The sequence below is a fragment of the Lissotriton vulgaris genome, chromosome 9 (genome assembly GCF_964263255.1).
Source record: "Lissotriton vulgaris chromosome 9, aLisVul1.2, whole genome shotgun sequence".
Taxonomy (NCBI): Eukaryota; Metazoa; Chordata; class Amphibia; order Caudata; family Salamandridae; genus Lissotriton; species Lissotriton vulgaris.
The window spans coordinates 788,368,585-788,396,432 of record NC_141697.1 but is presented as its reverse complement, the minus strand read 5'-3'; the positions used below and the strand labels follow the sequence as shown (position 1 = coordinate 788,396,432).

Here is a 27,848-nt window from a genome sequence, read left to right as displayed (position 1 = left end):
AGACTTAGATTCCACAGAGCAGTGCACAGCCACCATCAAGAGGCAAATATGCAAGGTCTTGAACAGCAGTTGTGAAGGTGCTTTCTGGGTGGGATGGTTTCACTTTCTTTAGTAGATAGAGCTGGTACCAAGCAGTCTTAATTTTCTTGACAATATGTTCCTTGAGGGCGAGAGAAGTGTCCAGGGTGAACGCAAAGGCTTGGCATTGGATGAAAGTTGGGGTTCAAATCCAATTAGGTTCATGCCGTTGCTAATTGTTGTTGGCAAATAGCAGGAATTCTGTTTTGATGTGTTAAACATCAGGTAGGTGTTGGATATATAGGTCTGGAGGAGGTACAAGAGGTCATGTCGAGGGACAATATGGAACGGGGGGGGGGTCCAGAAGATAAGGATATTCTGGGACATGAAAGTGCCCATGTGAAGGAACTGGTGTCATGTTGGTAAGTTAAGAAAATAAACAGCAAAGAGTATTTCCCATGAATACCATCTGAAACTTCAAGATGTGGATTAAAGTACGATGCCAGCAGTGTTGAATCAGCTAAGAGGTCCAGTTACATCAGGAGATATCTTTATCTGCTGGTTAGGAGAGCATGAGCATTAAAGTAGCTATCCCATGCTGCATCATGATCTGAAGCCACATTGATAGTCATGCAGGAGGTAGTTACTGTTGATGTGAATAAACCCTTTTTCGATGATCTTGTTGGTGAAGGGTAGAGGAGTGATGGGCCAATAGTTGGTAAGGTTGTGAGGGTATAACGTGGATTTCTTCAGCAGTGGGAGGATCTGGCTTGTCAAGGTGACGACTTGGATGGCCCACCAGTTTGGAGTCTTTAAAAACCTGTTCAAATCTCATTAAGTGCAGGTCTGTAAGCAATTAAACTAACAAATGGTAGGATTGGTGCATAAACCTGCAATGGATACTTAAGTTAATTTTTCTTAACATCTAGTTAATTTTAACCACCCAATAAATCAACACACTATGGGTGGAAATGCGTATTTCAAGACAGGTTCAGCAATTGGGCATGATAATACATTAGTGAACGTGATGGGCTCCAATGCCGACAACCAGTTATTAAGGATCACCCACTTACATGTTTTACATAAGGGACAAATATGTCAATAAAAATAAGCACTGTAAACAAGAAATAGAGAAAAAGTGAGAATTAGCTGCACTATTGCCCCACTTCTGTATATTACTCTTCTCATAAAATAATCCAGTCCTTTGTACATGTTTAACCTGTTGAGCTGTAGAATTTATAATCAAATTTTTACTATGTTTACAAGTGTCTCATACTACCGCATACTAGGTGTCAAAAAGCAATCCAGTATATATTGTATGCTACATAAATGGTCTTTATTAGGATTTTTAAAAACATAGATTTACATGCCTACATCACATGTAATGTGTATTTAATAGATGTTATGTTACTCAGCTGTACTAAATGCAGGATTCAGCACGTCTTTTATAAACTGACCTGTGCCTCCACCGCTCCTCACAAAACACAAATGAAAAAGTTGTTTTCCTGCTTTCATTCCTCTCTTCTTAACCTTCCCTTGGGTAAATGATGAAACATTTCAGCCACAAACGAAAGTACCAATTGCACTTTTATACATACAAAAACGATTACAATCATCCTCAGAGTAGGTTTCATGAGTGAGGAAGTGGACCGATCCAAGGAGGGCTATAAAAGCAAGTTGAGGCACGGCATTGGGCAGAGTAAGTACCTGCCACAATCCCAATTTATAAATACACAAATATCTCCTAGATAAATCTATAGATTGTTTCCGGTCTCTTTTTCATCCCACTGAGGCCGTCACCTGCCAAAGGTGCTGTCAATTACGCCGATGAAGCTTATCAAGTTGATTTAAGTACTAGTACTTCATCAAATTGAGCAGTGCGGGGAATGGTGGAAGACCTTATTTCTATGGCGTTCCTGGCACAGTTTATAAGGCTATGAAGTGGACAGGTACGTGTGTGCCAGCGGTTTCCAATCGCAGCCATCATGAATGGTTAGGAGTGCTGTCAACACCCCTTTCCCTAATCAGGCAAGGATGGTGAAAGGGGACAACTCTCTAATCTGAATGCCAAACTCACCCCCATGCCATTATGTGCCTCAGATGGATGTGGACAAATGGGATGGCTTGGCCGCAAGGGATTGGAAACCCATAGCCCCCAAGCCAGCCCAGAGCCACTAAAATAAAAAGAACTACTTGCTTTTTCAATTATTCATTAGTAAGTTGATTAACCTGACTCATAAGTGAATTCAAATTCTCTCACCTCCAGGAAAAAGGTATAGAGAAGTCTTCGTGAAAAGGGGGGCTATTGCTCCTGAGAGGAAGAGTGGAGATTGCAACATTCTAGCCCTGCTATGTTTTCCTATGAACAAATCTCTAAGGTAATCGTTCACACATTAAATGGAAGACTACTTCTTTGCTACATTTCTTCTCTAAACTAGTTGAGAAAGACTGGTTAATCATTCTGTGACACAGTTTCCTTACTGTTTATCTTTATCACCATGTATATACTCATGCAGGGAAGCAATAATATCATTTGCAATCCCAGAAGATGAGCCACAACTAGAGCAACTTACTCTTTCATTTCATTTTTGTCCTCACCATCCAAACCAGGTGGGCACCAGGCTTCTTACACTAATATCACTATGGCCCATGTCCGTGTTGCATAACAGCATAAAAAAGTAACTTGCAAATGGTCACTTAGTTAGGTTTTTGCTTTCCAATTTGTGATTTTGAGGCCTTTAATATCTGTGACCAGAACATCTTTGAAGATAGGCTCGTCAGACCGAACAGGTCAGTACAGCTGTACCAAATAATTATTCCAACTCAAAGCACAATCTTTCCAAATGGCCACCACGACAGATGTATTGACGCTGTTACGCCCAATGCAGTTGATATCATCAGGCATTATCTCCCGTCACATTACATAATCTCTTCAGTAAAGTGTGTATTTTAAACAGGCACAGCTAGAACTTCTCATCACTTATGCTGTTTTGCAGTACATGAAATCACAGAGGAAAAACCATTAGAACACCCAGGGGTTGTTCATGAAGTGTGTTTAACAGATCTTCCACATATGCACACAAAGGGAGTCTCTCTTCGGATACCAAAACTACCACAATATATATTTCTGTGATGGGGTGGCCTAATTCCAATCTTCAATTAGGTCTGTAATTTGTTTCCAATGCAGTTAATAGGGTGTTTGTCATATGTATGAAGAACTTGCTCCTTCCAGGTAGCTCATTGAACATCTTGTGTCTTCCTTCCTAAGAACCACTCAATGACAAAACTCTCTAGGTCCATGCAGGACCCGATCACAAGCCCAGCACGCCTAATGTTGAACCCTTCCAAATCAGGCGTCAAGATCACCAACAATGTTCTAAATACATAGACCCCTGCACTGTGGTCTCCTGTGGGCCAGTGTCCTTTGCCTGCCCAGAAGGTCCGTAATTTAGGCTATCTATTAGTTTATAGCATACCCTTAGATTCCCACATCTCCGATGAGGTGAGTAGTTCTTCCTCAACTCAGGTTTCTCTGGAGAATTTTTCCACTGTTATCAATGGCCCATAAAATCAACAAATAGTACTGTCATTATCTAATCTAATGGATTACATCAATTTCGTTTATTGGGTCTTACAAAGAAAAATCTACTCAAAACTGCCACAGCCAGTTCATTAATTTGAACCCTTCTTTGCTAAACCAACTGTGCATGAGCTTCCTGTCAAAAAGAGAACTGTCCTCAAGGCTATTTCCATTTTGTATGGAATATTTTCCTCTTCTCGGCCATCGTATACAGCACAGCGTTTTTAACAGGTTCGCCACTAATCCCAGGCTCACATCTGTTGCCGCTAAACCTTTTATTGCTCCCAAGTGTAAATTCTCCAAATAGGGTGAAACATCCTTCAAGGCCCATGACTCTAAACTACCTTCAATAACAATGTTTTACTGATACAAATGTTTTACTGATACAAGGCCAGATTTCAATAATGAGTCACTAGGGGTCCCTGGGTTCCAGTAATGATTACGTGTGGTTCTACAGAAGTCTCAAGGTTAAGAACCACTGGCCTGGACCATTTCCCTAGAAAGAATGGTAAGACGCAGAATCAAAACTTCACTGCAGACACATATTCTTTAAATACTCAAATATTTTAGGTACACTAAGACATAAAAAGTGATTAAACAGTTTAATACTACTGAGACTACAATGCACTGACAGATGAGAAAGGCTATGCTCATCTAGAGCATATAGCACAAAGCGTGAAATATCTTTTAATGTAATGCAATGGGAGAAGGGAGGCACACATCATAGTAGCCTGAGGAGGCGGAGATGATAATTAGCAGCCATATATACATTGGTCCTCTTGCACCACAGTGACAAATTATATCAGCCTCTTCACTTCAGGTTTCTTAGCATCACTGCCACTTCAAAACATGCATTAGCAAAGCTAATAGAGAGGCAGTTATTATTAGCTTTGCCAATGTTTTTTAGCAATATTGTACAGCAGTAAGGCTGCTGCCCAGCATGGCTGAAATGTGAAAAAAAGTACAATGACGAGGCTGTGTCATGTTGCTTTTTTACTTTCATTGCAGGCAGGAGGCATCACAGAGGAGAGGAGGCAAGAGACAACACAAGGCGAGGGAAGGGTGGCAGGACGGAACATGTGAGGGGCTAGGAGCTAGCACAGGAACAACAGAGCGCGGAAGGAAGGTGCCTGGGCAAGCAGACGACAATGGAGGAAGGAGAGGCTGGGGAAAGCAGATGGACAATGGTGGGAGGGAAGGGGTGGAGCAAGCAGACGGACAGCAGAGGTCCGTGAACAGGAGGAACATGGAGGCTGGTAAGTATCCACCTGTCTGACTGACACCCGTTGGAGCTTCCTTGAGAGCTATAGGGGAGAGTGGCCTTGGACTACCTCTCTGGCCATCACCTACCCATTCGGTCTTTGGGCTGATTTTAGCTGTGTCTCTTATTACGTCTTCCCCCTCGTCCTCTCCCTTCTCACTCCCCCTCTCCCAATACCCTCTCTACTGGTCTCTCCTTATCTCCAATTAATGTGTCTCATATATAGAACGTGTAATTGTTATTATTGTTGTAACTTTGCTGACCTTATGTAAAGCGCTCCGATACCTACAGGTCTAGTCAGCGCTATATAAAACTCTTTAAATAAATAAATACACGGGGCGACAGCTCAAAAACACACTCTCATAGACTGCCTAAACATAACTCAACAAGCATTTACAAAGCAATGGTTTCGCCTTTGGAAAAGTTAGAGCTATTGGCATTGTAAATGACAACATTTGTATTTATGTGTTGGTTTTGAAAACAGATAAATAAATGGCATTGTCATTGCCATTAGCTTAATCTCTGCAGTCACTCTGCACTCCCTAGTCACTCTGCACTCCCTAGCATTCTGCAGTCACTCTGCACTCCCTAGCACTCCCTAGCAGTCACTCTGCAGTCCCTAGCACTCCCTAGCACCCTGCAGTCACTCTGCACTCTCTAGCACTCCCTAGCACTCTGCACTCCCTAGCACTCCCTAGCACTCTGCAGTCACTCTGCGGTCCCTAGCACTCTGCAGTCACTCTGCACTCCCTAGCACTCCCTAGTCACTCTGCACTCCCTAGCTCTCCCTAGTCACTCTGCACTCCCTAGCAGTCCCTAGTCACTCTGCACTCCCTAGCACTCCCTAGCTCTCCCTAGCACTCTGCAGTCACTCTGCACTCCCTAGCATTCTGCAGTCACTCTGCACTCCCTAGCACTCTGCAGTCCCTCTGCACTCTCTAGCACTCTGCAGTCACTCTGCACTCCTTAGCACCCCCTAGCACTCTGCACTCCCTAGCACTCCCTAGTCACTCTGCACTCCCTAGCACTCCCTAGTCACTCTGCACTCCCTAGTCACTCTGTACTCCCTAGCACTCCCTAGTCACTCTGCACTCCATAGCACACCCTAGTCACTCTGCACTCCCTAGTCACTCTGCACTCTGCACTCACTACTCCGCACTCACCACTCTCTACTCTGCACTCACTACTCTGCACTCACTACTCTGCACACTCACTTGGCACTCTGCACTCACACTCTGCACTCACTAGTCTGCACACTCACTACTGTGGACACTCACTACTCTGCACACTCACTACTCTGCACACTCACTACTCTGCACACTCACTACTCTGCACTCACTACTCTGCACTTTGCACTCTACACACTCACTCTGCACTCTGCACAAAGATCCGTTACAATTAAAATAAAATAAAACAATGTGTAAAAAATTATATGAAGTAACCTTCCTCGAGTTTTTCTAGCACCCGATTCTCTCTCTTCCTTCCCCCTTCTAGCTCCCCACCTCACCTTCTGCCCACACTTTTTCAGATTATGATGTGAATGGGTGCAAGTATTTATTTTACTTAATGCAGTTTTATATAGCGTAAACTTTTCTAGCACCCGATTCTCTCCCTTCCTTCCCCCTTCTAGCTCCCCACCTCACCTTCTGCCCACACTTTTTCAGATTATGATGTGAATGGGTGCAAGTATTTATTTTACTTAATGCAGTTTTATATAGCGTAAACTTTTCTAGCACCCGATTCTCTCCCTTCCTTCCCCCTTCTAGCTCCCCACCTCACCTTCTGCCCACACTTTTTCAGATTATGCTGTGAATGGGTGCAAGTATTTATTTTACTTAATGCAGTTTTATATAGCGTAAACTTTACCCAAAGTTGTCAGACCGCTTTAGAATAGAACCAAGTAAATTACATAATTTCATTTTACAGTGTTTTAAGAAGACGCAAACACACTGCAGACTGGGTTTAATAACGTGGCTGCTGTGTGGCGTCTTAATTACAAGCTCCCTTGCGCCGCTCCTACGTCACTTTTGTCCATGTTTAAAAGTGACGCACTGGCGGTGAAAGGGGCTTGTAAGTAAACCCCTCAGCGTTATTCTCCCCAAAGCATGTGACAACTTCAGGCACCGACACAATGGATTACCGGACTGTACAACCACAGTTATGTATCATAGATTATATGCTCGCAGAGGTATGTGACAGCATTACAATTACACAATAAGATATCGCCACACAGGGCGAGCTGTGAGGGGGATCTGGGTGGAGGGACAAAGGGAATGAGGGATGGCGAGCAAAAAGAGATGGGGTGAAGGAGGGACGAGGGGGTCGTAGGGAGGGGGGTGGGGCGCCAAAGACGGATGGTGAACGTGGTATACAAGGACAAGGGAGGGATAGAGTTATTGGGTGTAGGGATAGGGAGGGTCGTAGGAATTGGGTACGAAGGGAAGGGGCCGGAATGGAAGGGGGGAGACGAGGGAGGAGATCAAGATAAGAAACGGCAGGAGAGCTGAAGGAAGGGGGCCGGACATGCTGGCTGCAGAGGGAAGAATGGCTGAGTGAAACCGGGTAGTGGAGAGAAGGAGGGACGAAGTGAAGGAGATGTGAGAAGGATAGGATGAGAGGGTTGGAAGGGAGCCTGGCTGAGGCTCGGCAGGGGCTGGAGCTGATTAACAGACGGGATGCAGCGGGGGTCTGTGTGGAATGATGGAGGGGTAGGTGAGGCGAAGGGTCGTGAACTGATGGTGGGAAGAAGGGGCACCAGAGGAGAAGACGGACTCAGGAGAGACAGGCAGGGAGGAGGAAATGAAGGGGAGGTGGACTGAGAGATTGGGGTAACTGGAAGGCGTCTTGGAATGAAGGTTTGGCAAGTATAGAGCCGAGACAAGAGTGAAGGGATGGGTGAAAGGGGCGTAGGGGGTCGTGGTAGATGACACTCGGGAGGGGTGGTGTTCGAGGTGATGTAGAAATGACCACACATCATTGATAGGCTGGGGCAGACGAAAGAGGCATATCTATGTGTGAGCAAAATGCAGACATAGAAAACCTGCCGGACAGGTCATCATGGGCATCCACAAAAGCGGTGAGCAGGGTTGCACTATACACACGAGTACACATTGTGATTATTTTGCCGTTTTATATAGAGCAGTGCGTTGTACGCGAGCACCAGTTGCATTACGGACGAACACATTCATTTTTAGGCAGGGGTAGATAAAGTGATTTGTCCAGAAACACAGGATGTCGAGGCTGCCAAGACTCAAACGCGGATCCCCAGCTTCAGAGTCGGCCGTTCCAGCCCTTAAGTCACGAGAATGGCTGCGCTGCGTCTCTGCGGGCCGTTCACAGAAGCTAGAGCCAGTGTTTGTGCGCAGCAATCTACATAGATACATCAAAAGAAGCAACGAGACAAGTGGTGTGCTGCACAGAGACCCAGGCTGTGCGTGATCCTCCTAAAACACATTTACGCAAGCACATACCCAGAGGCTGCAGTGTGCACCCCTCTCTAAAAGCATTCACGCTAGCCCGGAGACCATGTGTGCACCCCTCTGTAAACACATTCACTGCAGCGCAGGGCCCGAGGGTGTGTGCACCGCTCTGTAAACACATTTAGTTTAGCGCAGGGCCACTGGTGGTGTGCACAGCTCTGTAAACACATTCAGGCTAGCGCATTGCCACTGGTTGTGTGCAACCCTCTAAACACATTTACTCCAGCACAGAGCCCGAGGGTGTGTGCACCGCTCTGTAAACACATTCAGGCTAGCGCATGGCCACTGGTTGTGTGCACCCCTCTCAAAAGCACATTTACTCTGGGGCAGAGCCCAAGGCTTTGTTCACCCATCTGAAAATACATTAATTCTGGCGCAGAGACAGTGATTCTGTGCAACCCTCTAAAAGCACTTTCACTCCAGCACAGAGCCCGAGTGTGTGTGTGCACCCCTCTAAAAAGCACGGCTTGGTGCGCACCTCTAAAAACACATTCACGCTAGCACAGCACCACTGGTTGTGTGCACCACTCAAAAAACCCATTCATGCTAGGGCAGAGCCAGTGGCTGTGTGCACCCCTCTATAAACACATTCACTCTAGCGCAGGGCAGCGCAGGGCCCGAGAGTGTGTGAACCGCTCTGTAAACACATTCACTCCAGCACAGTGCCAGAGGGTGAATGCACCGTTGTTTGGGGCCAGAGGGTGTGTGCACTGCTCTGTACTCACATTCTCACTGCAGAGCCGTGCTGTGCTCCGCTCGTGTGTACAGATGCGTCACAGAAGCGTGGAGCGGGCGCCGCGACGACACCGAATCCCTCTCCACACACAGTTACTGATTCTCGGCGACCGTGCTGTGAGGCGAACTGAGCTTTGGGCATAGCCCTTTGGGATGCTGCTGCTGGACGGTGCTGAGAGACAGTGGGTGAATCAACTACACGAGCCCCTGAACAGTGGGGGCGCACCGCTCTTTGTGCGTCCTTCAGCCCCCCTGCTGGAGCACCCGGGCCACGACGCCGTGTGTGCCTGGTGCCACTCTAGGTCTCTAGGTTGACGGGATGTACCACAAAAGCCTATTGCGTGACAAGCCGTGTAATTTGGAAAGTGGACAGACACCCAGACTGGCGAAGTAGGTTCGGATGGCCGTACCAAGTGGTAGTATAAGGGGTCGATGGGGGTTACCATTGTCAGGGCAGAGGGTGGCTTACTCGCCACACAGCCTCAAGGCGCAGGCGCAGTGTCCACTAAAGCTGGCCTCAATGTAGCCACCAGAAGCCCTGAGGTGATGTTACAATTGCAAACTGCGGCAGCTTATTGCTGAGACTCGTCTCCTGTCACTGCATGTTTGGTCGCTGGTACAAGAGAGGGAGGGGGGCGGGTTAACGGGCACACGGACAGCGGGCGGGAACGGACAGCGGGACATCGCGCAACCCACCCCTGCAAAGGACACTTCCAAAATGGCGAAAACAAAGCTTTACAAAAAAAAAAAAAACACGTGGCCACGTCTTCATGACGTTGCGGACAGGGAAAGAATCGGCGGAACGCCCACCAATCGCATCGGGAAATGACGGACAGTTCTCTCTTCCAATGGCTAGCCTCCATTTATGGAGCTAGCCAATGGAAGAGAGAGGCGGAACGAAGGCCACACTGTTCTAACATTAGATTTCGCCTGCGCCGAAAAGCTGCACGGCGCAGCTTTTGACGAGGCGAAACCTAAAAAGGAGCCCCTAAATAGTACTTGTAATGCGAAACCCAATTTTAACAAGCCAATTTGTACCTATTTTTTTTCAGATTACCACCAACCAATCAGGGTTCTCGGTTTCCATCAAAGTTAGGAATAAATATGAGTCGTAATGCATTAGTGCAACTCTGCAGTAAGCAGCAAAAAGCAGGTTATTGTTAAAAATGTAACAATTAAGTGTTCATCATAATCCAAAATTCGAAAATCCGAAAGCTGATCTTTAACAGAAAACAGAGCTGCAAAAACCATTAAAGCTAGATAGACCTTTGGACATCGCAGCCACTTCCACAGTGTCACAAACCACATTTAACAAATAAATTAAGCTTCTCTCAGTAGAAATTAAGAGAATGCAAGAAATTTCAGGAACACAGAAATAATACATATCTAAAAAAAAAAAATAGGTTAGAGTTTCCCATTCAAGACAGGGTTGAAAACCCTTACAGGTGTGAGTTAGATTTCAACACAAATCGGTAAACAGGAGTTATTTAGTGCACTCAAATACACAACTTGTTTAATTTGGAGTTTGGGAAGCAGCATTAATAATACCCAATCTATATAATGAATGGCAATGTGGATAACAACATCAATGACAAAGCAATGCATGATAACGAGATCAATAATAAGATGAAAATTATAGGAATGCTAGCAGATCGAGTCTTCAACAGGAGTACAATTTTGTCTCCATATTTTTTGTTTCACTTGGAATTTTCGCGTCATTGGACGAATCTTTACAAACCTATTGGAAAAAACGTTTACCCACCTAAGCTCCTTCTTAGAAGATTTTGCACCAATATGTCAGGAGGGGGCCAAGAAAAAGGTTGGCTGGCCACAATTTGAACAATGTTTTGAGACGGCTATTACAGGACTCCGCCTCAGATTATGGTGAGCTTTCTTTCTTTAAACTGCCAGCAGCCAATAACAATTAAAACTACAATACCCAAAGGGCATGTCTATACAAACTACACAATTCGTCTCTCTTCCTCTGCTGCTCGGAGTAGCTGAGAGAAGTACTGTGCTTTGTATCTGTATATTTATTTGCCTTGTTAAACTTTTTGTGTTCGTATCTCATGGAAAGGCTACTTAGGTGACCTACCCTCCCCTAAAATGGAAGTAAAAGCCTGGACTTCTGGATCAACTCCCAACTCACTATGGAGGTTCAAGTCAAAAATGTACTGTAGTGTAGTTCCTATTTTCCCAATAGGCTCTGCGCATTGGAATAACATAAACAGCAGTGTAGACGTAGGACTGAGGTCATCTAGGTCTCTACTGACTATGTTAAACTTAATTTAGGTTTGCGCCAGCTAGCTCAGAGGTCACTGGAAACTTTCTCGAATGAAGAGGGATGGATAACCTTCCCTGGCTCAGTCAAGAAGGGATTCAGTTTCCGACAACCGCATAAACATGACAATTTTGCTCCCTCAGAATAAGAGTATATCTCTAGAGTCGTGTGAAAACAATAGACAATTATTTCGCTCAGTCAACAGTGCATACTTAGTTTCACCAGAATGCAGAGAAATGGAGAGAGGGCGTTTTCAATAAAAAGGTGTTATTTATTGAGCAGTCTTCCTTCTCATGCAAGAGAGATGAATTGCCACAATTGCAATACTTAAAGTAAAGTAAAGTAAAGTACGTACAGTAAAAGTAGTATTATGAAATAATACTGTAAAAGCATTGATACGGTTTCTTAGCCATATGATACTTTAAAATGGATAAAATATATACATACATATATACGTTGGCTAAAAGGCTCAACTGGTGCTTCTAACTAAGCCTACCCCGGTGTACCTGACCTAAGCCTAATACTCGGGAATGGACAAGTAAGTAGCGATGTTAAGTTTAGTTGGTTAAGATAGTTTTGCCAAGAATCTGCAGCAAGAATTCTCTTAAGGGTTTAGTCAGCTCCGTACCTTGGTAATAGAATGTGGGAGGTCTGGTATCTCTTTCCTCAGGACTCGATATGCCAGCAACCCGCAAGGGTAGGCTGGAAACACCGGAGCTGGATTTTCTCGGCTGGAGAAAAGACAGCGTCTCTCTCAGTGCGTCAAACAGGAGGGGCGGCTTCCGCGGGCACTCGCATCAGCTGGGCTCTCGGGCAAGTAGATGGCCGCTCTGCTCCAAACCACTGTGTGTTTGCTTAAGGCAACTGTTGGTATTTTATACCTGAAAGGTGCCGGGTTTGACGTAAGGTTGGACATAAGACGTCACCAAGAACTAACAGTTCTTGCAGGACTTCAGGAGTTCTTGTTCAAATCAAAATAAAAGCAGGGGGGGTTCCCAGGCTGCTGGAGGCTTTGTTTGTTTAAAGAACGCGTTGTGCTTTCTAGGAGTTGATGGGAGTAGCCATGCTGTACTTTGAATTGCATGGGCTATTACTGAATATGAATCTGATTCTTATGCCTTTGTAAGGACACTATTGATTATAACCTCACAAGGGCATAAATCGGGAATATCGAATTAGGGTCCTAGATAAGAACACAACAGTACCTGCTGCCTGCATTGGCCTTCTTATGACATCAAGGAACGTTCTGAGTTAGCTTCCTCAGGCCACCAGAAGAACTGTAGTCCAGGGCCTATTGCTGTCCCAGCTTGACTATGGCAACTCAGTTTATCTAGGAAGCCCTTTGCATGTACCCAAGCGCTTATAAATCATTCAGAATACTGCTGCATGCATCATCCTAGAAGATCCACATCGGTTTCTGCATCACAGGCAGGGCTGCACTGGCTGCCGGTTCTCAAAAGAATCAAATGTAAAACTCTTTATTTGGCCCACATGGCGATATACAATAAGAGTTCCCATCTAATCCAGCAGCTGCTAAACCCCTATAAACCTAATAGACTACTACGCTCCTCTGATCAGAAACTTCTTACAGTACCTAAGATCAAGAAAGCAAGAAGTGGAGGTCGCTCTTTTTGCTTACCTCACACCTAAGCTCTGGAACTTGCTTCCTCAAGTACTTAGATCGATAAGAGAAGAATCCAAATGTAGGAAAACTCAAAACATATCTTTTTGAATTACCTGCTTCTGTCTCAGCCACTATGTGACGGTCTTGTTCCTCAGCACTGGGAGCCCGACGGGTTGCCACATGCTTTACAAATCCTTAGCATAGCATAGCATCTCAATTATCGTTCTAGAAAAACTGTTTCTGTTTTTGTTGGTGTTACGCTTCTGGTCCATAGCCTCAATGCCAGGGGGTGCCTAAATCATTTGAGGCTACCTCGTCCAAGGCCTTACACAAATTACAGGACAAACCAGGCCTAAAAAAATCCACTCACCCATTTGCTATGGCAAGTCGGATTTTATCAGGGCGTGCTATTTTTCAGGGACCACTGGTCCGTTCTAGTGAGAAAGCTTGAGCTGGCAAACAGGTGCTCTGTACATACGTAAAGTGAATGCGCAATAAAAATGTAATTACATCTTTTTATCTTGTTACAATTGCTGTGCCTTCAAAGAGAGGTCCAATGTCAGCTTATGCGTTCTTACAAATTGCTGCTTATTTAAACCTAGAGATTGCCATTTAGTTTTCTTACTCGGACTCAAAAGTTAGAGACTTTGTGGTACAAGGAGTGCGAAAAGAACGGCTGTACAACGTCCGTTGTATTCTAGCACACTTTTAAATAGCTTGTAAATGGACAATACAAATATTTAAAAATGTATCAGCAGTTAGAAAAATCATTTTTAGGTTTCGCTGGGGGACGGAGCCGTTAGGCTCCGCCTCCAGAGAAATCTGTAGTTTCTAGTATGGGTGACTTGAACACGCCCCTCTGCTTCATTGGCTAGCTCCATAAATGGAGGCTAGCCATTGGAACAGAGAGGCGTCCGTCAATGCAGGGCCAGACACGGGGGCGTTCCCGAGATTCTTTGGCTTTTGCCGACGTCACGCGACGCCGGGAACGCCCCCGAGTCTGTTCCGGCATTGCCGGCACCTCCCTTGCTGCTCGGGACGGGTCTCCTTATTATGCCCAGGTCTGCAGGTGAGTGACCTTCCCCCTCCCTCCCTTTCTCCCCCTCCCTCCCTTACTGCTCGATCCCCGCCCGGGGGTTTCTTCAGCCGGCCGGCCAATCCTAGCGCGGCCGGCCGGAAGTGCCCGCCCCCCCGCCGCCCGGGGGAAGAAGGAAGACGGCGGCCCAGAAGTAGTATGGCGGCCCACGCGGGGCTCCCGTGGCCTGCCTGGAGGGAGCCCCCTTGTAAAAACAGGTACAGCTTTGTCATCAGCACCCGGTGCTGGTGCTTCTCCTCTACCAGGTGTTGCTGGGAGGCTCGGTGGGGCTCGTCCCCGAGCTGGGCCGGCGGCGGTTCGCCGAGTCGAGCCGGGGCCCGGCCAGCGCGGGCCCGCAGCAGCAAGCTCACTCGGAGGACCTACTGCGCGAGTTCGAGCTGCGCCTACTGCACATGTAACCCCAGCGCGGGCGCCCCCATCCCGCCCTACATGCGGGACCTCTACCGGGGCCAGGGCCTGGACCTGCGGCAGGAGCGCTCCGCCAGCCGCGCCAACACCGTCCGCAGCTTCCACCACGAAGGTAAGAAAGAGTCCGAGGAGTTCTCTTTACAGTGGCCCTAGTAGTAGGCGCAATGCTGCCACGGGAGGGGGCACTGCTGACTGGCATGTAGAGAGGGGACCCTAACGGCGTATGGCTGTGCGCTTTCTGCGGAGAACTTAGCATGGGTGGGCACCCTTTACCCGGAGTGTTGCGGGCATCACCCTACCGTACATGCACGATAAACAGAGTAGGTGCACTGCTAATCATAACCAGTTACAGGGTGACCACGAATTCTGCCGTGTGGGCCCAGGGCAGGCGCCAGAGGTGGGCTGGGTGCGATTACTGTTGTCTGTGATTTTACTGCTTGTGGTATCTTTCTTTGAGTGTGTATGTGTGTATATATATATCTCCCATTTTCCTTACTTGGGCTGGTGTCATGTCCTTATGAGCCTCGGTGTCAGTGTTAAAGTTTACTTGTCCTAAACTGATTATTTTTCAGTGTTTTGTGGAGGGAGGGAAATTAATCAAAATAGCGGAAGTGACCTCATCCAACCTCTGAATGCAGGAGATAACACGTTTGATTTTCCCCTTGCTCCACGCGTGCTCCTTCCTCGCTTCCTATTTGCTGTGGATCTAAAAGATGGCCATATCATCAGAAGCGCTGGTAGTAAACCTCACCACCAGTGGCCTGTTTTAATTTAACTGCATTGCTTTCTAGTGCGAGACGTTTCACTACAATGGGAAACTTTCATATTCTGCTCTCTGAGTTGTAATATGCAAAATCGTAGCATTAACATTTGTAATTTGAAAGTCTTCTGAGAAGGGGAGGAAACATCTGGATAAATATGTATGTCTTAGTAAATTCAGCAATTTTTAGAATTAGTTTTCCACATATTTTAAATGGTAACTTTTGGTGCCTACCGAAAAGCGATGTAATATACTCAAGAGGTATATTAGTATTTGGCAAGCCAATCACGTTTTCTGTGAATACTCTGTGCACTTACTTGCATGTTTTTGTAAACTAGAGGTTTTGCTTGCCTTGAGTAGCAGTGTTTGTATGCTTGTGGTATTTGTCTGTCGCTGTTTGATTTAAATGGCTGTTGTTGCTTTGAGGGGGCGGGGTTGAACACAGATGCAAAGTGAATAGTTCCAATACAAATCCCTATTTTGTGTTCTTAGGAATCGTGCATTTTCCTCTTTCTTGAATTTCTATTGACCTGATTTCCTTGACCTGTTTGGTGGCGGTTCTCGTGCCCTGTCTGCAGTCACGAGTCATTCAAAGCAGTGTAATGCGAGGCCTTGACATTGATGGTGCAAGCGTTGTCGAGTTTTGTGCTCTGAAGTTTTCCGTCGTACTGACTGTTTATATAATGCGCCCTTTTTCCTCTAGACTGAGTTAGATGTTCTTATTTCCGTGTCCTTTACCCTCCTTACGTTTTGCTGGCGGTGTGGTTGTTTCTGTGGAGTGAGTTGGTTATGTTTTTCTGCTCAGTCATCTACTCATGTCTACTCATTGGTCGCAGCCGATGGGGAGTGAAGGGTATGCGTCTGACATGGCGCAATATTACGGACTCTCGCAGGAAGTAAACAAGTCCCTTTCAGGAAGTCAGGCTGGGAGTTCAAGATAGTGATTCACTGACTCAGCATCTTGGACCGGCAGAAATGACCTGGTGCTTCCACAAAATGTCTGTCTAATACACGCCGAGCTGTTTAAAAGCAGATACAATAGCTAAGACTGCGTCCCTTAGTCATTCCCACACTGCCCAATACTTTAAAATAGAGTTTCCGAAGAAGAAGTAGTAGGGGTTTCTCTAATTGTCTCATAGCCTAGCTAGCAATACCTTTAAAGGGACAGTCTTCTATCACAGCTTGGCCTCACTACGCTGGCTGATGTGCTTGGAACGTTAAAATGGCATTTGCGAGAGATTAAGCTATTGCCATTGTAAATGACAATGCCATTTATTTATCTGTTTTCAAAACCAACACATAAATAAAAAGTTTGTCATTCACAATGCCAATAGCTCAAACTTTTCCAAGGGCGAAACCGTTGCATTGTAAATGCTTGTTTGTAATTCTGAAGTGCGATGGAAACAAATATTTTAATAGGATAAAAACAAATCAGAATACTTATTTGGTGGTGTGCAAATGAATATTTGCTAAAACCCAATTTCCACACATAATCGTTTGTATGCTACATAGTTTTATTGGTAAATCTTTATGTCAGTAGGAAAGTTTGAGCCCATTTCAATAGAAAATTTGCTACATATTCATTAAAAGTGAGAGTTTTTAAGCAAGAACTGCTTAACACTCCAGCTCCACTTTGATGAAAATGTGATTAGTAAACTAAGAGGCAAGTCAGGTGTCATGTATGTATGTGGGCTAAATTATTGGTATACATGGAAGAAAGTTTTAGTCTACTAAATCAAAGAAAATAGTTTTTGTTACAGCAAGACATGCTGAACCCACATATTTGAAGATGCTCTCAACTGTGATAATGATGAAAAAGATGACTCGAAATAAAGTATTTGAGTAGGATCACAACTTCTGAGCCCAGTATATGGGTCAAGTGCATTACAGTTAGGCCGAGTAGATTATTCCAGTCACTAGACCGGACGGTCTGGTATATATGATTTTTCTATGCCTGCACTTCTGCATCGACCCCACAGGGCACATAGAGAGTTCCCACACAGAAGAGCCATACAGGTCCAGGTGGGCATCCCCAATTGGGAGCAAGAGACAAAAGGTCCTTCAAACCAGGCGTAATAATTTGCAAACCTATGCAAACTCCTAAATATATCCCTGAAGGCACAGAGTAAGGCAGTGGCAGGTCCCAGTGGCTTCCACTCCACACCTAACATTATCTCTTTTGATGAGATACTGATTCCCCTACATCAGTTCACTCTGATGGGGAGGACAAAACGCTGAGGGCACACCATACTTTGTGGGGGCAAAGAAGATGCTGAAAAATGAGCCTGCTAGATCCTTCATAAACAGGGATCAGTAAAGAGATGTACACAATCCTAAAGACATTTGGCAGCATTGCTCCTTGGACTGGGAGCCAATTTCCAGGGTGGAATACTACTTAAAATAAAAATACTCCACCAAACCATGGACAAGGTGGTCATGGACTGTCCAAGACCCCCCTTCGAGGGCAAAGCTGCCTCGACCACAGAACTGGACACTACTAAGTAGTGAAGCGTTCCTTGGAAAACTAGTTAAGAGCCCCAAAAGGGGAACAGACCAGGCATGGCAAAATTGCCAGGAAAAGCATTTAGACCTTTCAGGACTGCACAACAAAATCATGAGTTGGAGAGGTGGGAAGTAGTCTCGGGCAGGACCATAGATCTGATAGCTCTTGGGGTTCTGTCAAGCTACATCCAGCGTGCAGTTTGGCCAACTGTGCCCTCTTTGTTGAGTACAAATGTTAAATGTTACTCAGGTTCGATCCCAAGCTTGGAAAGAGAGCCACAACAGAAGCAGGTCACAAGGCAAAAGGGAATCTGTTGTGGGAGGCCTTGGTGAAGGATCTATCAAATGTGTCCAAGCCTTCATGGCGCTGGACAAAGCTCAAAATTCCTTGAAAGTGTTTTTTGGAAGTGCTGGACCTAGAAAGAGACGCTTATCTGGCAGTCCTTTTAACCAAAAAGTTCCCAAAGAGCAAGGAGATCTAACAAACAGGGTACTCCCTTTCTTTACAACACTAATCAAATATAATAGAAGCTACGAAAGCAGAGGCTTTCCACATGTACGAGTTGAATATTCTTCCCTAATAAAACTAGGGGACAGGTCAGAACAGTGTCTCTGCAAATGGCAGGATATTTCTCCAGAAACATGGGTCCTCCAGACTGGGCACAAGATTGGAGAATAATCATTTATCTGGATGACTTCATCTTCATGGCATAGGACAAACTCGCAGTTTGGTGGCAAGTGCAAATGGCCATTGCTCTTGTGCAGGACTTGTATTTCCTAATCAACCTGGAGAAGTCAGACTTGAATCCATATAAAAAGATGGTCTTCCTGGGGTTTTGATAGACTCACAATGTACAACTCTGGATCTGCCTTCACAGAAGATCACACCCATAAAGAAGGCCGGGTGATCTTTGGTTCAGATCCAAACAGCATAACAGAATCAGATGCCAGCCGATGGGGCTAGGGAGCTTGCTGTGGAGACATTTTCACACAGGGTTGATGGTCTCAGAAAGAATTGAACCTTCAATTCAATTATCTGGAACTCCTGGCAGGATCGTTTGAAAAACACAGTCTAGCAAGGAACACAATGAACTGTGGTATAATCCTGAAGATAGACAATACATCTGTAGTAGTATGCCAAGAAATTGGGAGGTCTGAGATCAAGGACTCTGTCGGAGGTTGACAAGGACTTCTTGCAATACTGCCTTGAGAAGGGAATGAATGTTGCAGTAGTTCACATTCCCAGTCAATCCAACACAGTGGCAGATTGGAATTCACACTTCTTGAGGGACACCAGCAACTGGCAACTCCAATCCCAGGTGTTTTGTCATTTATGCCACAGATGGGGAATCTTACTTGGAGATTCATTTGCATTCAGACTAAACAAACAAGTTCTACAGTACATCAGTTGGAGACAAGACCCGGAAGTGACCTAAGTGGACGCATTCCTAGAGGAATTGAGGTGTCTCAACTATTCTTTTCCTGCCTTCAAGCTGATAGCCATAGTGGCAAAGCGGACCAGGGATCAACAAGTGGAGATGATTCTAGCGACTATCTGGATGTCACTACACTGGTTTCCCCTTCTACTGGAGTTGTCTTATGACCTACCAGTCATCATTTCATCTCACCGAGACATCTTGTGGGGTCCAAGAGGGGAGGTGATGTCCATTACATGGCTATAAACAACCTTCTGAATCTCATGGCCTGCCACATTTCAGACAAAGATGGAATCTTCCCGGTCTTTTGCAGCAGGCTTACTTCTACATCATTAAATCAATGGGGTTTTGCCCACAGAGTCAAAGGACCTGGGTATGAATAGTATATGAAACAGTGGTCCCTGACTTCGATTTGAACAGACACTTCTATAATTGACATTAGTCATGACTTTATGCGATTAAATCTGCATATATTGATTAAAGCAAAAGAAAGGGAGAGAAACAATGAGGTTAGAAAAACAATCAAAATGTAACCACACTGAGAATGTTTGTTATATCAAAAAATCACTTATTTATTTACAATTTGATAAAACAGTTGTCTAAACGGCGCAAAAGACTATCAAGAATATAGTCAGTGAGGAAAGGAAAGGGTGCTCAGGTGATTTAGAAGGAAGGAAATAATAGTGGTACACTGCTATACTATTTACACAACACAAAGCGGGATAGCCTCCACTATCGTATAAGCCTGTCCCCTGTAACGGTCAATGGGGGGGAAAAACAATTAAACTGGGAGGGGTACAGGCAATTTAAATGATAAGCGTCGACGTTTCGACCCTGGTGCTCATGGGATATTGGGGACCTCGGCTGCGGGTCTTCTTCAGGACTGGGGTGGTAGACTGGGGGCGGGCAAGGTAGTTGTGGCCGTTATCCAACAGTAAACTGGATATAACACCTGTAGTACAAGAATGGGGTAGGTGTTAGAGACTTAATATAACATATTTTACGAGTGTAGTTAATGGTGGGTATTGGGTACATTACCAGTTGTGCTGTTCTAGTATGGACCTCGGTCCACGCTTCTAGGGGGTGGGTCACCTGTTCGATAGAAAAAGAATGCTGGGTCAGAACCCCTCTCCCAAGGGTAATTGACTCCAGATGGTTACTGAATCTGCGTGCGACTGGACTCATCTAGTGTCTTGTTGGCGGTCAGCTGATATAACTTCACTTCCTATGAGGCTGGTGTTTTCAATGGGGCCTGTGAGGGATGGGATAGGCAATCAATATCCCATCTGTATGTGAAATTGACTTGGTCTATTAAGTAAAACGTGGTAGGGACTTACCGCTAATAATGAACGATAGTGGGATCCTACCGGTGCCCCCTCGGGCATTCCGGAGGTGTGGGTATCTGGAGGTACCCGGTTCTGAGGGCTGACCAGGTGTACATTCGGGTGCCTGGCGTCGTGAGCGATGTGCCAAATACGCCGTCGCCCCCCTCCCGCGGTCTATGGGGTGAAAGTTCATCCCTTTTGAAGTGCACTCAATTTTTTGTCTCTGACTTAGAGACTAAGAGGGTGTGTGCGTCCCGCTTTTTTGTTCGGTGAGCCCCCCCCCCCCCCCCTTTTGTTGCACTTCACAGACACCTTTTCACTTTCAAGTCCTTAGGTAGGGTGGGCCTTAGCGTGCCCATACCGCCGGGGTTTACTCACTCTAGGTCCTGACGAATGCCAGGTTAACTATACCAACATCGGCTGAAACATGTTGACCAATCACTTCTTCACTTAATGTTATTGGAAGCAGACCATCCAATTTAGTTGGCCTTGCTTACCAACACATTTTTAACCATGCCCTTGATGATCATACATTAAATCAATTTTTGATACATACAAGGCATTTTTAACTCACTAACTCACTCTGTTCACTTAATTCACCACATAGCCCTCACATCTTCACATTACCAGCTCCGCAGCAAATCTGGCGTTGTAGCACACTGGGGTGACATTCGGTCACACCCAGTGGGGCCCGATGATGAAGCATGTCACCGACCAGGTCGGTGAGTGAGGGCTTTCTTAACAAACCTAATGGGCTTTGTTGGTTTCTTGTGCTCCCTTACTTTTGTATGTAAAAACCAAGGAACACTCTTTTGTTGTTTTTCCAGTTACAGTGGGGACTAAGAGTGTTCTCTACTCTCCCTACCTCTCTTTTTGTTGATTTGTAATTTAGTGGTTAGTAATCTTTGAGTAAGCATAATCAGAGCCACTGGTCCTGATACAGAATGAGAAATTCATTAGCTATTGTGAAAGAAAGTTACCATTCTATTAAGGACATCAAGGCAAAGATTATCCCACTCGAAAAATGGACATGTCCAGCCCTCCCTTCTTGAGCATGGCAAATGTAATTGTAATGCTTTACTATTATGTGTTTGATATCATTTTTATAGTATATCCTTGTGTTTCCATTAGTAATGGTTGATTTATAAATGTGGATTGTATTTGCTGATCAAATTGTGTTGGTGACCAACACAATTTGATCAATAACAAATTGATGATTTTACTACAATCATAACAAAGGGAGTTTCTTAACTTTGCTTCTCCATTTTGCAGCTTTGTATTAGAAACATTAATTTATTATGGGAGAGAATCCGCTGTAAAGAGGCTTAGATGGTGTCACATTCAATACTGCAAGATCGTTCTCCATCAAAGAACAAAGAAGAAAGACTGTGAGAATTGCGCTTTATAGGACTAGACATATTGTCATTGGTCATTCAATGTCATTTGTTCTGTAGTTCATTTCGTGCACAAATGCCCTTTGAGTATTGTAGTCTTTATTGTTACTCCCTGCTGTGAGGTTGATTAGAGAAAGCTCAGCATAACCATTGCCTCCATGTCCTTAAAATAGAATTCAAACTTTCCTTCACAATAGCCAGGAACCTTTTCACTCTCCAGTGTGCTACTGCAGGTTCCCATGGATTTCTGATGAGCAACTAGAGCGCTAACGTTCTGTATGTATGAAAAAAGTAATTCCGACCTTAATCCATCTTGGTGGAATCAAAGCTGCAAAGCCTAAAGTATTTCCTTTAGTCCTAAACAAAATTAGGGATGTATTTTGTCATAGAAATTATGTTAGTGCCATGGAATGCTAAAATGAGGGCACATTTTCGCAAATATCTTTCTCATCCATTTCAGTAAAACATTCTGATATGTAGAGTGAAATGTATTCCAACACCAGCAGCAGTTAGTCAATTACCTCCCTAGTAATCAATTGCAATTTCCCACAATGTTCTGATGAACAACTGGAGGTCTAACATTCTGCTTTTATAACAAAAGTGTGGCATGTCTGAAGCCATCATGATGGAATCAAAGCAGTAAAACTTAAAATCATTTCCTTTAGAAATAAACAAAATGGAACAGTTTCTTTTTGTGATACAAATGATGGTTAATGCGCTAGAAAGATAAACGAAGACATATTGTCAATAAGTTCTCAGATATCTTCCTCATCCATTTCAGTACAACATTCTGGCATGAAAACAGAAACATGTACTTTCAACAGTAGCAGTAGCATGTCAGCTAACTCCCTAGTGATCGACTGCAGCTTTGCCACTAAGTTTTAATGAGCAACTAGAGTGCTTACATTTTAAATTTATGTCAAAATGTGGCAGGCATGAACACCATCTTGAAGGAATCAAAGCTGTAAAACTGAAAGAATTTCTTACAGAGTGTCACAACCCTCACCTGCACCCTCTCTGTCACAACCCCTCCCAGTGTCCCCTGCGTAGTGGTCTAGCGTCCAGGGTCATGATGCCTTACCCTCTGGTGCTATATGGGGTGCGATGATACCATGACTGATGTTCCCTAAGACTCGTAATTCAATTGCCCTTGAATCCCTGCAAGCGTCCCCCAGAACCTGTGAACCTAAAGATTATCTTACTAGGGCCTTGGTATGGATTTCCATTGCATCTCTGCAAGCTTCCCCCAGAATCCCATGAGCCAATGGCAAGCATTGCTCCCACTGTTACAGGGGCCTTGGTGTTGTTTTCCATTGTGCACGTTCGAACAAAAACAATAATTTGTTTCCCGTTATTTAGTTCTGATCATCAAGTTGCACATGCCCATTTTGTAAGGTCAAATCAAGTGAACTAACGCACAAGCTTCACATTTCCCAGTCACCTGAAGAATCCAACCAGAACTGAGAAGGGCTCCAGTCTCCTTCAAGTCCAAGTGAACCAGTGGTTCTTGTGGCCCTAGCTCCCTGGACGTCTTCTTCCTCTCTGTCTCCCTTAAAGCCACTCCGGACTCCCTGAGTGAAAGCCTCAAGATCATCTTCGAACTTCAGTCAAACAGAAAAACTAGATTAAGTACTTGATACCAGGTCGGTGCACACTAATTCACCTACAGTGGTAAGCAGGACATAGTATCCGCATCTACAAAGATTATAAACTTTTCCTGCATGCCCTCTCTGTGATTTACTCCACCGCTTCTTATGTGTTTATACTCCGGACCCTTCCTGCAACCTTGGCTATAGAACTGAGACTGTGCAAGGATTAAAGACTTTAGCTCTGTGTTTCTCTGATGAATAGTAGTGCCAAGAGAAAGCACTTCAGAGTCTTTGATATATGCAGGAAAATTATACCCCACCCTGTGTTACGAGTTTATTCTTGGGAGTGCAAGTGACTCCAATAGTTGTTCCAAGTTTGTCCTTGGGAGTGAAAGTAACTTCAACCTGTGTTCCAAGTTTATCCTTGGGAGCGCAAGTAACTTCAACCTTTGTTCCAAATTTATCCTTGGGAGTGCAAGTTACTCTAACCTGTCTTTCGAGTGTATCGTTGGAAGTGCAAGTAATTCCAAATCCAACGTATGTTCCGAGTTTATCCCTGAGAGTGACATACTACAGTCTGTGATTTTGGTTACTCTTCCCTCATGCCGTGCTGCTGATGAAACCTGTAAGTGTATGTCATTGAAATTAATAGCAAAAATTCAGAGTTCCTTCTCCTGGATTCACTATTTATCAAATCTTTAATTAGTCATGGGGTCTTCCCTAGAGAAGCAAGGGGGTTTGTAGTGTTACAGTAGTTACCAAATTTACACTTCAATCAAAATGGTGCCCACAGGTATCAGAAAAAACATGAAACAATAGTGTTTGTTGTATAAAAATATTGATCAATTATTTATTTAAAAAACATAATGCAAACAGTTTATAATAAGTCACAGCATGTACAAAATTACAAATTTATTCTAGGTTTTTACATACGCAAAAAACATTCATCATTTTAAAAAACATTATTATTAAAACATCATACTGTCAATTATACAATGGGTTTTGTTAAAAATTACTGGGACATAGGAACGAAAAAGTGTCGACGCGGCGTTTCGGTGCCTCTTTATTTTGCACCTTCTTCAAGGACTCGTTCACGATTCAGTTATTCTACTCTGAAAACATACAGTGATACATAATGTTAGGACCATATTTTCGTACATTTGCACATAGATATTTATTAACATTTCTAAACTTGGCTAGTATTTGGTAACTATGAACATCAATACAAGTGCCCTGCGGTTTCTTAGCATTCATTTTGTTAACAGAATGCCAGGGATGGAAACCATCCCTTGTGTTGTGGGGGGTCTACTTGTTGTTATTTAGACACCTAGTGTTCTACTCCTTACAGGTTATCATTTTCAGGGTAGATATATCGCCTTGGTGGGTTCTTTGATTTTTTAATTTCAAACTCCACCCTTTAACTTACCCAGGTGCGAACATCCTGGTGATCTTTCAGATTGAACACGTTTCTTCTTGTGCTCACTGTCTTTCCTTATCACTTATTTCTAAGGAAAATTGTATCATAAGTCATGATCGGTAACTGTGCTAGTTTGTTACTTTAACTGTTGTTTTTGCACTATAATGAACTTATTCCAAAGTTTTTACCTTGTGCAAGTGTCTTTAGTTGAGCGTCACTTGTTTCGGAAAAGATTGGGGACACGCTTCAGTCCTGTTAAGAGGATGTGTTCTAGTTATACCACTGGTTATCTAGTATATATGCTCCAACGTTCAACTTATTTTAGCAACTACAACAGCATGTTACTGGCTGTCTAGAGGCTCTATTTAGTCTAAATTTAACGTAACATTTCTTACCGGTCCGCTTTATTCTTGGTTTTTTGAGAGTGATGGAGGACGCCTCTGGGAGCTACCTTCTGATAATTTCATCCACCATTAACTCTGTGAAATACATTTTTTTATATATTTATTACTCTATTGCCCTAACTTTTGTCACTCAATTCTACTTAACAGGGGAAATTTATTACCTGTATGGTTAGAATGAGTACATCTTAAGTTTATTTCTTTCTCCTTATGGTTTCTTCTTTGTGGGGCTTTTTTATCACATTAGCGGTCCACTCTATCAGGGAGAATCAGAAAATACTCATATTTAGTCAAGCATTGCCTTGCTATACTTTACTCTTAAGTTAACTTTGACTATTATAAATTATCTGGCTTGGTTAAACTCTTAGGGAGTACCTAAGTTTAGCCATGTTGTTAGTAGTCAGAGGGGTCCTTTCTCACTTGCTCACCTTTCAAGGATAGCTGAACTGCACGGCGTCCTCCACCTTCCTGGACTCGTTTGGAATGAATGATTGCTGTTCTAAACCCTTGTTTTTATACTACATCTTATTGGGTAATTACTAGCACCTGTGGTTCATTATTCCATATGTTGCGTTCGATGGATGTTTTTGGTTGGGCATACCGGTCGCCATCTTGTAGTGCCTTTTTTAATTAATATACTTGTTACTGTTCCTCGTGATTGTGGATCTCTCTCTCGTTTTGAGTATCTATGAGTGGGTTTCTTCTTGTCTTATATCTATTCAGTGTATTTACCGCATTGGACCATTTGAAACGGAGCGTTCTTGCGGACTTTTTTGAATTGTCTCTATATTCGGTGTTAGTTTTTATGATACTCGCTTTTTTATAGTACCAGCGTATTTTTGTTTTTTTGTTGTACCAGTGCTCACTTTTGTACTCAAAACACCTCTAATACGCTCACATTTTTCGCCGGTGGCAGGATATACAACCGGGCTCGATTTCTTTGTGAGGTGATCTCGGTCACATAACGTCGCCGCCATCTTGTAATGTGCAATATTCCCCTTATCATATCTCTTATTCCCTATGCTTTGAAGGAAAAAGTTGTTCTGGGTATTTTTATTTTAGTCTTTTTGTTGGCATACTATTATCCCAGCTTCTCATTGTTTAACCCTTGCGTAGCCATGTACTTTTGGCATTTATTTGAAGCTAATTTGGTTGGTGTGTTTTGCGTAGGGTTTATTTCTGAGCCCTGTGTCTACGAAATTTTCACGATATTGTTTGGCGGTTGCATCTATTTTTGCTCGCCCTTTTAGAATTGGGGCGCTTTATCGCTGTGTTAAACTCTTCCATATTCGATGCATTAAATATAGTTATTTAGACTGTTGTTTATATGGGTGCCATTTTGGATTGGGGAGAAGCTGCCTTTCACACTGAGTCGTGTGGAGGTAAAGCCTGCTTGTTTATAATGTCACTTTTCATTACTGCCCATTCACAAGTCTATACTTAAGTCCATATGAAATTTAACAATTCATCAATGTTGGCTAGAGTCATGACGTTATTTCCTCAATATTAGTTTGTTATTTGGAGCTATTTACAAATTATATAGCTATTTTTCAGTATTTTTCAAAATATTATCCATAGGGATGTGTTTGTCTTACCTTGTGGTGTGCATTAGGTGCAGCCAGGAGTTATTATTGGCTATTTCTTCCTTCCTGTCTCGTTGTCTGAATCATCTGCACGTTTATCCTACACTTTTTACTCCTGCAGATCTTTTACAAAATTCTCTCCCATTCTTCTCTATTGTTTAATCCCGTTTTGTAACTGTTGAATTTGGACATGAAAAACTGTTCCCTTAATTTTCGTTTCCTGGTCATGTCTCCCCCTCTTCTGTTTGTGGTTATTGCTTCTAGAACACACCACCTAAGGTCCTCCACTTTGTGGTTCTGTTCTAACCAGTGTGTCACTAGAGGGGCGGCCGTTTTCTTTGTACGAATTGCTGATCTGTGTTCATTGATCCTTGATCTAATTTCACGCTGTGCATCGCCAATGTATATTTTGGCACAAGGACATTTGATCAGATATACAACGTTTTGCGTTTTGCAGTTGAATAAAGATCTATAAGTATGGGTTGTTTTACCACATTTGATGCTTGTTCCTGGTATTATTAGGGTGCAGTTTGTGCAGTTTCCGCATCACTCTCAAAAAACCAAGAATAAAGCGGACCGGTAAGTAATGTTACGTTAAATTTAGACTAAGTAGAGCCTCTAGACAGCCAGTAACATGCTGTTGTAGTTGCTAAAATAAGTTGAACGTTGGAGCATATATACTAGATAACCAGTGGTATAACTAGAACACATCCTCTTAACAGGACTGAAGCGTGTCCCCAATCTTTTCCGAAACAAGTGACGCTCAACTAAAGACACTTGCACAAGGTAAAAAACTTTGGAATAAGTTCATTGTAGTGCAAAAACAACAGTTAAAGTAAAAAACTAGCACAGTTACCGATCATGACTTATGATACAATTTTCCTTAGAAATAAGTGATAAGGAAAGACAGTGAGCACAAGAAGAAACGTGTTCAATCTGAAAGATCACCAGGATGTTCG

General features: G+C 43.8%; 1 protein-coding gene across 1 annotated transcript in view; it reads right to left on the bottom strand.

Annotated features, from left to right (window-relative positions):
* Positions 1–26,283, bottom strand: part of MRPL11 (mitochondrial ribosomal protein L11) — a 712,335-nt gene extending 686,052 nt beyond the window's left edge. The window contains exons 1-2 of the mRNA XM_086939516.1: positions 26,173–26,283; positions 23,341–23,500 (exon numbers count right to left, since the gene is read on the bottom strand). Of these exons, the coding sequence (XP_086795642.1) occupies positions 23,341–23,500; positions 26,173–26,283 (271 nt within the window). The remainder of the gene's footprint in view (positions 1–23,340; positions 23,501–26,172) is intronic.
* Between the last annotated feature and the right edge of the window lie 1,565 nt (positions 26,284–27,848).